The 16243-nt window shown below is 39.6% G+C and overlaps 3 protein-coding genes across 3 annotated transcripts; 2 read left to right on the forward strand and 1 right to left on the reverse strand.

Annotated features, from left to right (window-relative positions):
• Positions 1-10279: 10279 nt before the first annotated feature.
• K444DRAFT_721524 (uncharacterized protein) lies at positions 10280-10549 on the reverse strand (the record flags this gene model as incomplete). The annotated part of the gene is made up of 1 exon (XM_024888525.1): positions 10280-10549. The coding sequence occupies one exon, from the start codon at positions 10547-10549 to the stop codon at positions 10280-10282; it is 270 nt and encodes an 89-aa protein (XP_024737251.1).
• A 2333-nt stretch (positions 10550-12882) lies between these two features.
• On the forward strand, positions 12883-13533 carry K444DRAFT_612532 (uncharacterized protein). Its single transcript, XM_024880150.1, has 4 exons — positions 12883-12959; positions 13059-13190; positions 13240-13423; positions 13473-13533. The coding sequence occupies exons 1-4, from the start codon at positions 12944-12946 to the stop codon at positions 13507-13509; spliced, it is 369 nt and encodes a 122-aa protein (XP_024737252.1). The 5' UTR covers positions 12883-12943; the 3' UTR covers positions 13510-13533.
• A 1038-nt stretch (positions 13534-14571) lies between these two features.
• Positions 14572-16242, forward strand: K444DRAFT_528260 (peptidase M18, aminopeptidase I; the record flags this gene model as incomplete). Its single annotated transcript, XM_024874707.1, has 3 exons — positions 14572-14859; positions 14906-15245; positions 15290-16242. The coding sequence occupies 3 exons, from the start codon at positions 14572-14574 to the stop codon at positions 16240-16242; spliced, it is 1581 nt and encodes a 526-aa protein (XP_024737253.1).
• Between the last annotated feature and the right edge of the window lies 1 nt (position 16243).

A 16243-nucleotide genomic window follows, 5' to 3' on the forward strand; every position in this document is an offset into this window, starting at 1 on the left:
TGCGGCTAGAATCGCTCATAAGGTAGTGATTTTGTTACGAGATCAGGGCCGCTTCGCTAAAATTAAAGACTGGCCCCGAAGCTTGCGTAGGGCCGCCAGGCTTTAATTTTGCCCTGATCTCGATTCGAGATTAATTAGATGCCTCAGGCACTTATTTAAGGGATATCAGCTTTACTGACTTTAAATTCACTTTGAAAATTCACTTTTTAAAGGCTAAAAATTCTCCAGGTAAGCTAAATAAGGTAGGTTTTAATTTCGAATTCCAAAGCTTCTTTCTTTTAATAAATATATATATACATATACATACGTAAGTTAACCCCCATACCCGCTACGGGCCTGCCCCTGGCCTGTAACGCTTCTTATAGTCCGTAGAATGTCTTCTCTACTATCTGCTACCGCCGCCGCTACTACTACTATTACTACTACTATGGCAGTAAGCTTTACTACTAGCCTGCCGCCACTGCCCGCCCCTTCCGCCCTGCCTGCCCTCCTGCCCCGCCCCCGTACTATGGCCTCCCTCTCCCTCCTCGCCGCCCGCCGTATACCTGTCTTGCGGCCCGGCCATACTACTAACCCCGCCCGGCCTGCCAACCTAGAGGCTAAGCTTGGCTAATTCATTAGTCAAGTTCATACCGCCGGATATATATATTATACTAGCGGGTCGGGTATATAGACGGTATATATAGTTATAGCTAGTTTTTTTAGTAAAAGCTATACTAACTATTATTATAGTAGTAAGGGTACCTGCTACTCCTTCCGTAAGTACTTTTATATAATATTTTACGGATCATAACTAATTTAATAAATACTTCCAGGTACTACTACTACTACTATTACTATTATTACTACTACTACTACTACTACTGCCACCGCTACTACTACTACTGCTTCTGCCAGCCCTGCCCCCGCTAACCCTTTCTCGCTTCCCCGGGTTATTACCGGTAGTTATATAGGTAACTAGGTTATTCCTAGTAACCTATCTTTATATATATATACCCGTTACGGATTACTACGGACTATAACTAATACGTAAATAGCCCGTTATACTACTACCGCCCGCCGCCGCCGCCTACTTACTTTCTCTTAGAGAATATACTATTTTGCTAAGCTCTATAGGGAGCTAGCGGCTCTTTATAAAGAGAAGGCAAAGGTACTAAAGGAGGAAAAGGGAACGGATTATTTAGTACCGGTATTAGAGAATAGGGAGGAGTAAGGGAGAGAGAAAGAAAAGAGGAAGAGAAGAAAAGAGAGAGAGGAAGGAAGAGAGTTATAAATCCTATAAAGGATTACCTGGAAGAAGTATATACTTTTAATACCTAATAGTATAATATTCTCGGTCTATTTAAGCCCTAAAATATTTAAAGTAATAATTATAAGTTATTTATAGACAGATATAGATACTTATAAGTAGTTACGGATAGTTACAGACCCCCAAATCCCTTAATCCGACCCATAAGGCTACCTGGTACTCATAAGGCACTTATAAGAGATAAAGTACTAAAGTAAATTAGCTAAGACTTTAAGATAAGTTATATTAAGTATTCTAGACAGGTTCTTATATAATAGAAGAATACTTAAGCTTTCTATAAATAATATACGGGAAATCCCTATATAAAACTGCCTATAAGCAAATACAGGTATTTATAGATTCAAACTAATAATATAAAAAAACTAATCTTATAACTTATTAATAATTATTATAAAATATAAACGAACCGGGAACTACTTCTAGGAAAAAGTAATTCCCAGGCTAGTATCTATAGTAAATAGCTTAATCCGTAAAATCACCCGTAACTAGCTATTAAAATCCTCTCTAAGTAAGCAGGCCTTAATATAATATACCTATAAGCTTATAACTACTATCCAGGTCCTATTATATAAATCTTCTTATAGATATAGGTTCCGTAAAAGTAGTACCGGAGCCCTAATCTTAAAAGTAAGCTGAGATAATAATAAGAAAGGAAGATTAATACTTTATAGCTACTTTATAAATAGCTTATATAAGTTATTACCCGAAGACTTATTCATATCCAGGGAATCTACTAATTAGTATATTCGTAATTAGCCTAGTAAATATCTAAGGATATAAGTATTAAGCTCCGAGATTATAGTATTTAATATAGTTAAGAGATATTACTTACGGAAGATTAATAGATCTATAATAGCCCGAGAGAAAAGATCTAGGGAATAAATATAACTAATTAGATCCGTAATTAATACTAGCTAGTTTATATAGTCCGGAATTACTACTATTATATTAGGGTCTGGGTTATTAGGTAATTCACTAATCTAGTAAATAAACTCCTGGCTATTCTCGCCTTTACGGACCTATATATTAGTCTATAAGCAAAACTACTTGAGCCATAGCTAAATAAATAATTATTAAAGGTATATAGTAATAATATTAGCCTATAAATCATATAATATAACTAGAAAGATCTAGATAAAGTTCCTATCGAGAATTATAAATATTTCTCTAAAAAGAATATTATCTACTATAGACTATAAATCTACTAAAAGCTAGTAAATAACCTTAAAATAATACTTATACTATATTAGTACCTTATTTCAGATAATAAGATCTATAGACCAGAGAACCTATCTAAGAGTACTTTACTTTATAATAAAACTTATAAATAATTTATAAAGCTTAATTAAAATCTTAAACTAGGAATAAGACATATATCCATTTAGTAGTAAGAGAGCCATAATACCTATAGATACTATATAAAGAACTATTTACTTCTATTTATAAAAGTAATAGTAAAGCGCCTTATATAAGAATGTCTTACCTATATCTCCTGGCTTTTATAAGTAGAAGTGGGCTATTTATGAATCTAATTTAATAGCTATAATAATCTCTATAAAGTATAATTATTAATTAGGATTAAGCTAGGCTTATATTATAACTATAAGTAATATCTAGTTCTCGAGAGTATATAATACGGATAAGAAATAGTACTTACTAGTCTAATTCCAGATAAAAGACAAGAGCCTATAGTCCGCAAGTAACTACTACTAGTCTATAAGCCTATATATAAGTAAGAAGAGGCCGTAATTATAATACGGGTTAAGAAGCAGAAATAGGAAATTACTATTATAAGTAAGCTAGTACTAGAGATTATTATAGAAATAGTACTTATACCAGTTCCAGATTACTAACAGGTCCGTAATTAGCTACTAGTAGAGGCTAGTCAAGAATAATATCCGTAAACTACCCGTAAGTATAAATAGGATAGCCTTATTAAAATACTAGTACTATTCCTGGTTATTCTTTATTAAGCTATAAGTAATATAAATAGCCTAGTATATTAGATAATAAATACCCTTAATTAAATATAGATCCGTAAAGAACTATAGGCTATAAATAACTATAAGTAAGAGCCATAAGTAGTATTACTCGCCCGAAATAGGACTATAATAATATATATAGCCGATCCGCTTACCCTTGTCTTACTAATAATATTTCTATTCCCGGATCTTTAGAACCTATATAAACTTAGCCAGAAACTCGAAATATAAATACCTCTAGCTATTCTTATATATAGTATTATATTTAAAAAAGGCCATTAGTATTAAACGAGTATTTGTAGTCTTTATAGCTAGAGCTATAGGAAAGATATTATCCGAAAAATAAACTATTTACTTTTTCTTAAGATAAACTATAAGATACTAAATAAGAGGGAACTTCTAATATATAGAAAATTCGAATAGCCGCTAAATAGCCTTATATAAACTTATATAACGGATATATATATACCGGGTAATCTCATTATCTATAGCTATAATTATAACCGTAATATAATCTGCTTTTTTATATATATACTTATAAATATACTTAATTACTTATATAAATATATAAACCTTAATATTAATATATAAGCGGAACTTTTAAAGAAGATATAGGTTATATAGAATAACCTAGTAGTTATTACGAATGACTTCCTGGCCTAAAAAGCCTAGTTTATAGACTATAAATATTTACCTATTATTCCGGTAATAGTATTCGAAATAGCTATTCTTATTAATTATAGTATGGTCCGTAAAAGCTTTCGGGAATCTCTTAAAGTATACTAATAGGCTATAGGCTTCTTTACGGACTATATATAGGGCCCGTATATAGTTCTTCCTATACGGACTATAGATTATATTACCTATAACCAAGGCTAGAAGCTTACCTATAGGATCCTATAATAAATCCGGTAACTTAGTATATATAACCTTATCTATATACTCAGGTATATTAAACTTTTCGGATACTTATAAAAATAAGAGTAAGTATAAATATAGAAGCCCTTACTTCTAGTACTTAATTATATAAATATAACCCGTATATTATTCGAAAATATGGTTTTTTAGGTTTATAAGAAGCTTATAAATCTTAAGTCAAAATATATAAGTAATTAGATCTAGCTAATCTATAGGTTATAAGCTACCTAGCTTCTAGATAATCTCTGGCTATTACAAGTTTACTATAAAAGTAATAAAAAAGGTAGGCTTTCCAAAATAATAAATAATAGCTATTAAGTCCTAGAAAAGCTATTATATAAACTAATTCCTGCCTATAAAAAAAAAGGGAAAATAAATTAATAGCCTAGATTAGCTAGTAAGATATCTTTACGAATTAAGGTATCTACTAAACTATTATAAATATTTATATAGATCCTGTCTTAATATAAACGGAGCTAATTAAGGGATATAGTCTTATAAATAATAAAAGTATCTATAATATATTACTAAAAGAGCTAGTAAGCCTAAAAGAGAGAAGATTTCTTGTAATTATAGGTATATAAATAGAACCGGTAAAAGGGCTACTATTCTAAACGGAACTATTAACGGATATAACAGGTATCCTATAAGGTTATTTTATAGTACTACCTATATTTACTATATAGGAAAAGAAGTATATAATAAAGTAGTATATATACTATATAGATAATAGCTATCTAGTAAAGTTATAGATCTTAATAGCCAGGCTTACGGACTATAAGAAAAATATTATATTAACTCTCGTCCGTAAACTTGTCCGGAAGAATTCCTGCTAGCTCTATAGCTATAGGAAGGTTCTCATAGTAATAATCTGCCCTAGACTAGAGAATTAGGTATATTTATAGGCTAAGAAGAATCCGAAAGTAACCCGTTTGGCTAGCTAATTACTTCCGGGCCATCTTATAAATTTATATAAAGAGATTACTATAATCTATAAGTATCTTATAAAGACTATAGAGAATAGTTTAATCGAGTTACGGGTAGTACTATAACTAGAGATTAGTTATATAATCTGGATTATAAAAAAATAACTGAGTAAAGGCCGGAACCTGCTATAAGCCTGGCTCTAAGGGTCCCTAGTAATAAAATAGCTCTCTATAGATCTGAAAGTAGTAAAGACCGCAAGAAAGATTAGTACGGGTATTTTTAGTATAGCTTATAGATATAAAAGCAAGTATTAAGTTATATATTTTTATATTCTAATAAAAGCTACGGGCTTACGAATTATCTCCCTTAAAAAGCACTTATAAAAAGGGTAGTAATACCCGTAACTCGTCTAATACTATATCTCTTCTCTTATAATAGAGCTCAAATCTCTAATATATACCCATAATTGCCTCTAATCCCTAGTACCTTGCCCTATAATCCTTATACTAAATATTTATTAGGCCAAGATTATAGGCTAGTAAAAACCAAAAGAGTAAACGGAAGCCGGGTAATAAAGGAGAAAAGCTAGGAGAAGCAGGAGAATTTACTATAGCCAGAATACGGTCTCATTTAATTTATATATTAGTCTGCCAAATATACTTACGGGGCTATAGGTTCTTATTCCTGTCTATAACTAGCTATTATAGACCGCTACGGGTTTACCAGGGTATATTAGGATCGAGCTTAGCAAGAGCAGGCTAGTATATTCTCTAGCTAGCCTAAAAAGAAGTTAGCTATAGGAGAAGAAGAGAGAAAAGAAAGAAACCCTATAATATAGATATATCTTATATACTATATTATTAGGATTATAAGAAAATTAAGAAAAGAAATAATATTATATATAACTTATATAAAAATTATAGGGAGAGGAATTTATTATAAAAGAAAGCTTACTAGCTAGAGAAAAGGAGAAAAGGAGGCTAGAGTAAAATATAGGCTAGAAGTTTCGGTATTCCTACTTAAGTAAGAATACGTAACCAGGAATTTTAATAGGTAGTCCAATTATATAATAATATTATATAGACAAGTTTAGGGCCGCTTTACTAAAATTATTAATTAGCGGCCCTATATAAGCTCCGGGGCCAATTAATAATTTTGCCCTAAACTTGTCCCGAATAGGATTAGAATTAAAGGGGGTATATGACTTAGTAAAGGCTTTTACGAATAATATAAGAAAGAAAATAGCCCGTAAGTAAGTCAAAAGCTAAGTAAGATCCTGTAATATTTCTGGATATACTATATTACTCATATGGTTTATATTAGGGAGTAAAAGAATATAAAGCCCTGCTTATAAGATTACCCGTAAGGCTACCATATAGAACTGGCTATAAGAAAAGACCGGCAACCGTAAATCCATTCCTATTACCTTAAATAACTAGCCCTATAACTTATTAATAGTTATTATAAAGAATAAAGCAAGTAGAAACTACTTATGGGAAAGTATAAAAGATAGTTACTAATCCGTTAACTAGAGCTTAATCCGTGAAATCGTCTATAATTAGCTATTAAAGTCACTACCTAGTAGCCATATATGAATCAAGAACCTCTCAAAGCTATAAATCAATATCCGTAACCTATTATAAAGCCTTTCCTATAAATAGAGATTCCGCAAGAATATTACGAGTATACTAATCTTGAGTTATAGCTTGAAAAGGGGTAGACCCGGTAAACAGATACTTTATAAGACTTCTAGAGATAATTCTGCGATTTCAGGATCCGCCTTATTTATATTAGCCGAATCTACTATAAAATATATCCGTTCCTGGCCAGGAAATATATTCAGGATTATTTAGTTAAGCTTACGGACCATATTATTCAGGGTTAATAGGATTACCTATCCGCTAAAGGCCCAATAGTTATACGGGGCCCGCAAGAGTTATTCTTGCGGGTAGACGTAATTAATTAGGTCCGTAACTAACTAGGTATGCGGAATAAAAGGCAGGAGTATAATCTGCCTATTTAAAGACAGGTTATATAGCAGATAACTAATCTAGTCTATAAAATCCTGCTCGGACGGGTTATTACGGACCCGTATATTAATCCGTAATAATAACCGACGGAGCCATAGCCAGATCTATGTCCGCTATAGGCAGGCCCGTATTATATTAGCCCGTAAACTATATAGGACCACTAGTAAGATCTGGGCAAAGTTCTCCCTGAGAATTACGGGTACCTCTCCAAAGAGAACATCGTCCGTAACCGACCATAAATCAATTATTAGCCGGTATACTACCTCAAAGTAGTACTTATACTATATAGGCACCTTATCCTAGATAATCAGGTCTATAGAACGCAAGAGAGCCCCGAGCCGGCTCGTCTTAGTAATTATACTAACGGATAACTTATTAAGCTCGAGCGGAATCCGGAACTAGAAGTGAGACATATATTCGTCCGGGAGAAGAAGAGCCATAATACCCGTTAATGCCATATATAGGACTACCTTACCTTAACTACGGTAATAGTAGTAAAGGGTCTTATAAAAAAACGTCTTACTAGTCCTGCCCGGGCCTTATAAGTAAAAGTGGGCCGTCTGCAAATCATCCGTAATTACTGCCATAATTATCTAAAAGCAAGAGTACTAGTTTATATTTAGCTAGGCTTGTATTATGGTTACTAGTAATGTCTTATAGGTGCGATTAACCCGTAGATTAGCCATATAGTGGCTTATAGTCTAGTCAAAGGTATTCTCAGGTAAGGTAATGTCCGCAAGCGTCTACTAGAGATCTATAAGGCCGAGACCGAGTAAGAAGAGGCCATAATTATAGTAAGGATTAACCAAGGGTAGCGGGAAATTAATTAACGGGTCATAGGCTAGCTTGCGGGCTAAGTTATCGCAGAAATGCTTCTTATACTGGTCCCAGATTACTCATATATCCGTAATTAGCTACTAGCAGATACCTATAAGAAAGAGCGTCCGTAAACCATAGCCGGTTATTAATAAAATAGCCTTATTAAAGTACTAGAACTACTTCTAATTATTCTCTATCAAACCGCAGGTAATATAGGTAGTATAGTATATAGGATAACGGACGCCCTTAATTAAGTAAAGCTTATTAAAGAACCGCGGACCGTATATAACTATTAGTAAGAGCCATAAGTAGAACCGCTCGCCCGAAACTGGGCTATAATAGTAAATACGGCCAATATTATACCCTTGCTTATAGCGTTTCCATATCCGGGTCTTAGTAATCCATATAAAATACTATAGGAACTCATAATATAGGTACTAGTATCCGTTCTCGTATATTATATTATACTTAAAGAAGGCTATTAAGGTTAAGCGGGTATTTGCGGCCCGGTCCGTAATCTGCTCGGGTAAGAGGTTAGCCATAAAGCAGACCATATATTACCCAGGGAAGTAAATTGCGAGATATTAAACCGGGGGGAACTCCTGGTATATTAGGTACTCAAACAGGCGCCAGAAAGCCTCTATAGGGCCTATATACCGAGCCTAGAGGTACTAGGTAATCTTATTATCCGTTCCCGAGATAGTAATAATTATATAGTCCGTTCCCTTATAAATATACTTATAGATATACTTAATTACTTATATAGATATATAAACCTTAATATTAATATATAAGCAGAACTTCTAAAGAAGATACGGGTTATATGGAATGACCTAGTAGTTATTACGGACGACTTCCTGGTCTGAAAAGCCTGGTTTACGGACCGTAAACATATAGCCATTATCCCGGTACTAGTACTCGGGATACCTATCCTTATAAATAATTATTATAGCCGCAAATACTTTGGAGAACCTCTTCTGGTATACGAGCAGGGCTATAGGCGTCTTACGGACCATATACGGGGCTTTCGGATTATTATTAAGGCTATATGGCCCGTAAGATATCTGGCCAGTAACTATGGCCATAAATTCACCTATAGAATCCTATAACGGGTCTAGGAGCTCGGTATAAATAACCTCATTAACTAAATCAGGGATTAAGAAGACGGCGTCTCTCTTAAGGAATAAGAGTAGGTATATATACGGAAGGCTATACTTCTAGTACTCGATTATATAAATATAGCCCGTATATTATCCGAAAAGGTAGTTCTTGAGATCTGCAAGAAGCTCTCTTATCTTTAGGATAAAGACCCGGTAAAAAAGATCCGGATAATTAATTACTTACTACCCGTTTAAGAGGTAATCTATAATCTCAGGCTAGTATAGGTTAGCTATAAAGGTAATAAAGAAGCTTGGCTTACTAAAGTACTATATAATAGCTATCGAGTCTTAAAAGAGCTACTATATAAAGCGATTACTACCCGTAAAGCTTAATAAAAGAATAAAGTAATGGCTAATATTGCTCGTACGGATATCCTTACGAATTAGAGTATCTGCAAGTCCTATATAGATATTTATACGAATATTCTACTAGTATAAGCGGAGCTAGTCAAGCAAGGTAGTCTTATAAGTAATATATATATTAATGACATACTACTAAAAGAGGCAGCTAGTATAAAAGAGCAGGGAGAAGGCTAGACGGATATAGAGATAGTACTAGTAAAAGACCTACTACTCGAGCCATATTTATTAACGGGTCCTATTATGGTCCTATAACTATAAACCGTAGTACTAGCCCGGGTTACCATATAAGAAGAGCAAGACATAATAGAGCGATATATATACTATATATATAACATTAACTATATATATTTGCGGACGTTTATAGCCTGCCTTACGGACCGTAAGTACTAGATTACGGCGGCTTATATCTATATATTTGTCCGGAATAAGGGCTATAACCTCATTACTTATTAGGAGGTTCTTATAATAATAATTAGTACCCGACTCGAGGATTAAGTATATTTGCGGGTTAAGTAAGATCCGGAAATCGGTTTACTGGCTTATAAGATACTTGCGGGCTATCTTATAGACCGTAATAAACGGATTATAATCCGTAAGCATATCCGTAAGCTATAAAAGAACCATATAATCTAAGTAAGGGAAGTTAGTAGCCTGTATATTAGTTATAAAGAGCGAATTATAAAAGAAGAGCTATATAAAGGAGGGTTCGGTATATAAAGCAAGCTATAGCGGGCCTTAGAAATAGAAGAGCTCGCTATAGATCTGAAAGTACTAGATCCTATAGGAGAAGTTAATTCGTATATCTTTCTTATACTTAACTAATATAAAGGCAAAAGTATAATTATATACCCGGATATTCGCCCGGAAGGCCCGGTAGAGCGGATTATTGCCCGTAAAGAGGTAAGAGAGGTATAGAGGAGGCTTGCGGATTAAAGGAAGTATTATATTACTCTTCTTATAATAGGCCTTAAAGCAATTATCCGTATAACCAAAATAGAGGGCTCCGCAAGCTATATAGTAACCCGTAAGCGGACTAGTCATATATGCAGGAGCTAGCCGGAAGTATAAGAGGAAGCCAGGAGGCCGTATAATAGGTGGGTCTACAGGAGGGTCCTCTAAGATATTAACTGGGGCCGCAACGGACGGTTAACGGATCCGTCGCTAGCGCTATAGGGCTAGCTCGTCCGTAGAGACGTCCGTAATAGACCGTCGTCGTTGCCGGGAGATAGGGAGGGTATTCGGATCGAGTTCTTATAAGGCAGGGTATCGCTGGGTACGATTAGTAGTATTCCGGGCCTATTAATAGGTTAGTTAAGTCAGAAAAGGGGGAAAATATAAACTCAATAGCAATTACAGGTCTTATATTGCTTGCCTTGCTCTGTAATAAAGTCAGAAGCAGGCCGGTTTTACTTATAGGTAGTACAAAAGCGAGGAGGGTCTATAATATAAGTAAAAGGGAAAGTAGTAAATGTGAAAGTAATAAAGAGAAGAAGAAGAGAAGAGTAATGTGAGGCCAGCTTTTTTTTTTTGGTGTTCCTTACGTGACCTGTATTTTTTAGGGAGCCCCGAGAGCTAGCCAGTGCCTTAAGAATTTCCCTCGCCCCCTCCCGAGCTTTAAAAAATCGTAATAAAAGCCCCTTGCATTCCAGAACTACTAAAATATAGAGAAAGGTACTTGAGCTTCTCCTCTCTTATCCTAAGCTAAGCCCTAAGGATTTGGACGTAATTACGTTCCGATGCGCGATTCCCTAGAAGGGAGAGATTCTGGTGTTCCTCACGTGACCCGCTTTTTCCAGGGAGTACTGGGAGCTAACCGCTTAGGGTGGTCCGAACGTAGGACAATATAGAAGAGGATTTTTGCCCCGCACGCCCCGCTATCAAATCCCCTCGCTAGAGCCTCGCTAGAGGCATTTACTTCTCATACCCCTATTAGAACACCAAAATTTTGTAATGATTTTAAAATACTAGGAGAATGCTAAAAACTTCCTGAATCACTATACCAAGGTCATTGATTACGAATATCTACTCAAAATTTCGGTTTTATACCGTTGTTGTGGCGAAAAGGGGTGGGTGGTTGGGGGGGTTTGGGCGGTTAGCTAGTGGATTCTTCTACTGAAAGCAATGCGAGAGTCAAAGGTGGTGCCATCCGGATCTCGGGCAGCTAATTTCTTCAAACCAGGGTGCAGCTCTCACGTGTTGCGCGATTGATTAACGAGAACCTGAAATGCAGATGCAGGGTTCGCCACAGTGGGCGATGAAACAAGCTCGTCAAGCTTTCACCAAGCCTGAGGCGAGCGGTAGCGTCGTCAGCCAAGACTGCCACGCAGATGCCACAGATTCCGGCTGAACCAGGGATAGCTCCCCCTCCCTCCCCCCCAAAAGGACCCCCCCCCCGTTTAAGACGGCTGCGCCAGTTTCAATTCCTGCTGGTGAGATTAACTTTAGTCTGCTCATGCAGAATCAAGTTCATCCAGGCTACAGGCGGCACTGCATGAAGCTGATGATGCTGCACAGCCTTGATAGAGGGGTCGTCCTGGCTCCTCACTAGGCGATGCATCTGGAAGAAAAGCAAGGCGAGCTAGGAGATCAATTCGCCTTCGGTGCTTCACTCCATGAATCAACTACCCATCCCAATGCTTATTTTTAGTAGAGACAGCTGAAAGAGGCATGAATATGGCCCTGACGATCCTGATGATCGATGCATTGAGGATTTGAACGAGGGGCGGAAGAAGGCGGTTGATGTCATACTCCGTTTCAGTGTGGGATGTTTCAATTTGATACGAGCTCACAGCTGTCTTCATTGGAGCTCTGGAGTTCTTACCCAGGCAATCAATATTCCTTCTTTTTGTTTGCAGTTCGTGAGGAGTGTGGTATTGGCTGGCGATAAAGGCACGAAACTAAGTGCGAGGGAGGTTAATAGACGCTCACTTGATACGAGCTTGAGCAGTATGAAGTTGGTTGATCAAGCTTATGATCCAGCGGTGCAGCCACGCAAGCTGAGTGGCGATTGGAGGCGAGGGTCCAGGGCAGCATGGGATGATGGAGGGGCAAGTCGAAGCTGCGTTTGTTGGTGCACGGCCTGGACGGACTTAGCGCTGCAGGATGTGGGGTCAATGGGCGCCTTCTGCCCTGAAAAGCTCCACGATTGAGAGCTGTGAATGGTCTGATGTGAGACCCGTGTGGGGCTGGCGCACAGTTTCAACGCTGCTGAATGGTGAGTGTTGAATGGTGAATCTCAAAACGAGCCGGCACAGGAGGCAGTGAATGGCGAGGAGATGCCCTGCTTTGAGTTAAGCTCCGCAGGTATATAAACCCCTCTTCTGCCCCTTTTCCACCTCCTTCCTCCATCACACGTCAATTCCAAACTCTCAATCAACTCCACCCAGCAACAAAAGCACTTCCCACTTCTTCAATCAACCTCCTAAATCTGTCAAGATGGTTTTCGGCTGGGGTAAGTTCATAGAATGCTCCGGCTCACCGTTCACCCCTCCTGATCTCCCCCTGACCGCCATATCATCGCCGTCTTGCCAATTGCTGACCGTAATCACAGGCGAAGCTCAAGATTCTTACGATCAAGTCCAGAACGGCGACGTCAACGAATCCTCCTTCGGTCATGAGGCCTTAGCTGGTGCCGCTTCCTTTGGTGCCTTCAAGATGTTCGAGGACAGACAACGCAAGGAGGGTATGTGTTGAACACTTCCAGATGAAGATACAGTTTTAATACCTCACAGGAAAGCCCGTCTCCCATCAATTCGCCAAGGAGCTCCTTGTCGGTCTCGCCGGTGCTGAGGTTGACAAGTTGGCCGAGACCAAGGGTATGGACTTCATCGACCGCGAGAAGGCCAAGCACCACGCCAAGCAGCAGGTCGAGGGCATGTACAACAGCCACTATGGCGACAACGATCAATATGATCCGTGAGTATTGCTTCCTCTTTGCCAACGAACTGAGCTGAAGCTTCGCCAGCAACACCCAAGATGCTCCTTCTCAACTCGGCTACTAAGCCGTCCGTTGAGACATGTCGACCCTTCTGATCTTCAAATTCGAATCGGATGTGGGCTCTGACATTGATGGTTATGGTTATTTGCGATGAGCGTAAGCATTGCCTCGATGGCTTTCTTGTTTTTCGGTGATCGGGTGGAGAGAAACGGAAAATACCACAGAAATGGAATCAAAAAGTTTTTTTTGACCATGAAATAAGTTCCATCGTGTAGTGTAACCGTGATACTTTCGTGCTATGCCACTCTATGTCGTGAGATCATCAATGTTATGTTGCAATTGAGAAGTGATTATGATATTGATGTGTGCTGCCAAGATTCAGGGGATCCACAGATAAGAGCTGGTGGAGCATCGCCGTATCAACCGTGCCAAGCATCTCCAACCTCACTTCACCGATCCCGACTTCACTCCTTCGTCACCACCGATTGACATCGTAATTATGGTGAAGAACGGCCCCAACTCGCTCCGCAACAGCACGAGCAACCTCTCTCTTCGTCCCACACCTTCAGAGACAGAGCTCAATGCCGCTGCTCGTCAACGGATGGCAGATCTCGAGGCACGCATTGCTCAGATGAAGGTCGGGTATGAAGGACGAGCTAGATCAAGTGCTGCAGACCCCTCTGCTCCTTCATTCTATCCATCCATGGAACAATCGAGAGCCCTGCAGTCCGACATTGATGGGAGGTCCGGATCAAGAGCAGGAGAGTCGTCTGCACCGTCATTATCATTCTATCCATCGCCAGAGCGATCGAGAGCCCTGCAGGCCGACATCGATGCGAGGTCTGGATCAAGAGCAGGAGAGTCGTCTGCACCGTCATTATCATTGTATCCATCGCCAGAACAATCGAGAGCCTTGCGGGCCGACATCAATAAGAGGTCCGGATCAAGAGCAGAGTCGTCCATATCTCCACTCCCTCGCGCGAGCTTTCCAGGCTTTCCGAAAGACCTCGAAGCCCTGCGGACGTATAGGGACTGCGGATATGCCTATCCGCAGCATTCTACTGGCACAACATATCCAGCACCACCTCCCCATCTTTTCCCTCCGCCCCTACCGTGCCCAAGCAGAATGCCAGCTCCATTCGGGGCCCTGTCCCCTTGGGCAGAGCGAGATGTCCCAGCCAACAAAGAGACACCCGAGAAGAGCCTATTCGAGAAGTACAACGAGAGTCTGCAAGAGCAACACAACAAGCCAAAGGGGAGCTTGATTACAAAGGGTTTAGTACGCGAGGGCAACGCTCTGAAGAGTCCCGAGGCATACACACAGCCATTCTGCGACTTCTTGACAGAGAATCCGACGGTTTGGCATGCTGTGGCCTATTTTGAGAAGAAGCTGGAGAAAGCTGGGTTCAAGAAGGTATGTCACTTGGATCAAAAATCGGAACATTTCTAATCTTTTACAGCTATCCGAGCGAAAGACCTGGAACGACGAACTACAAAAGGGAGGCAAATACTTCGTTTCAAGGAATGGCAGCTCGTTGATTGCTTTCACAATTGGAGGGGGATACAAGAGCGGAAATGGTGTGGCTATGATTGCTGGTCATGTCGATGCTTTGACTGCACGACTGAAGCCTGTGAGCAACAAGAGGACCGCTGCTGGGTATGTGCAGCTTGGTGTTGCTCCATATGCTGGGGCATTGAACCCGACATGGTGGGATAGAGACCTTGGGGTTGGAGGGAGAGTTTTGGTTAAAGACTCGACTGGGAAGATTACCACGAAGTTGGTAAAGCTTGGGTGGCCCAGTACGTTTCACACATCCTTCTATGAACCTTTACTGACTTGACAGTTGCTCGAATTCCGACCCTCGCTCCCCATTTCGGTGTTGGCATGTTTGGGGCGAACAACACCGAAACACAAGCCGTTCCCATCATTGGTCTCGACAACTCCGACATCGTGGCCGGGGAAGAATTCAAAAACCTCACCTTGGGAGGGGAGGGTACATTTTCAGCCACCCAACCACCCAAGCTCGTTCGTACCATCGCTAGTGAGCTCGGCATTCAAGACTACTCTTCGATCGTCAACTGGGAGCTCGAGCTCTTTGATACCCAGCCCGCACAAGTTGGAGGACTGGATAAGGAATTCATCTTCGCCGGAAGAATCGACGATAAGCTCTGCTCCTGGTCTGCGATGGAAGGTCTTCTTGCTTCAGCAGCTGCTCCTACGTCTGAGGACGATGGCATCGTGAAACTAGTTGGCGTCTTTGACGATGAAGAAATTGGCTCCCTCCTTCGACAAGGTGCACGAGGGAACTTCTTACCCGGCACGGTTGAGCGGATCTCCGAATCGTTTGCCAAGGGGAGCAGCGCCAATGTTCTCTCTCAGACATACGCAAACTCGTTCCTGATTTCTGCCGATGTGACACACGCCGTGAACCCTAACTTCCTCGGTTCATACCTCGAAGGCCACGCTCCTCGGCTCAATGTCGGGCTCGTCGTCTCCGCTGATTCCAAAGGCCACATGACGACAGACTCCGTGTCCACCACGCTGCTCACACGCATTGCGGAGAAATCTGATTCCTGTCTTCAGCTCTTCATGATCAGGAACGATTCTCGCAGTGGAGGGACTGTTGGGCCCATGCTCAGCTCTGCGATGGGAGTTAGAGCGATCGATGCAGGGATCCCGCAGCTGAGCATGCATTCTATTCGTGCCACAACTGGCGCATTGGATCCGGGGTTGGGGGTGAAGGTCTTCAAGGGGTTCTTTGATAATTTTGAGAGTGTGGATAAAGAATTCGAATGAT

The sequence above is a fragment of the Hyaloscypha bicolor genome, assembly GCF_002865645.1.
Source record: "Hyaloscypha bicolor E unplaced genomic scaffold K444scaffold_60, whole genome shotgun sequence".
NCBI lineage: Eukaryota > Fungi > Ascomycota > Leotiomycetes > Helotiales > Hyaloscyphaceae > Hyaloscypha > Hyaloscypha bicolor.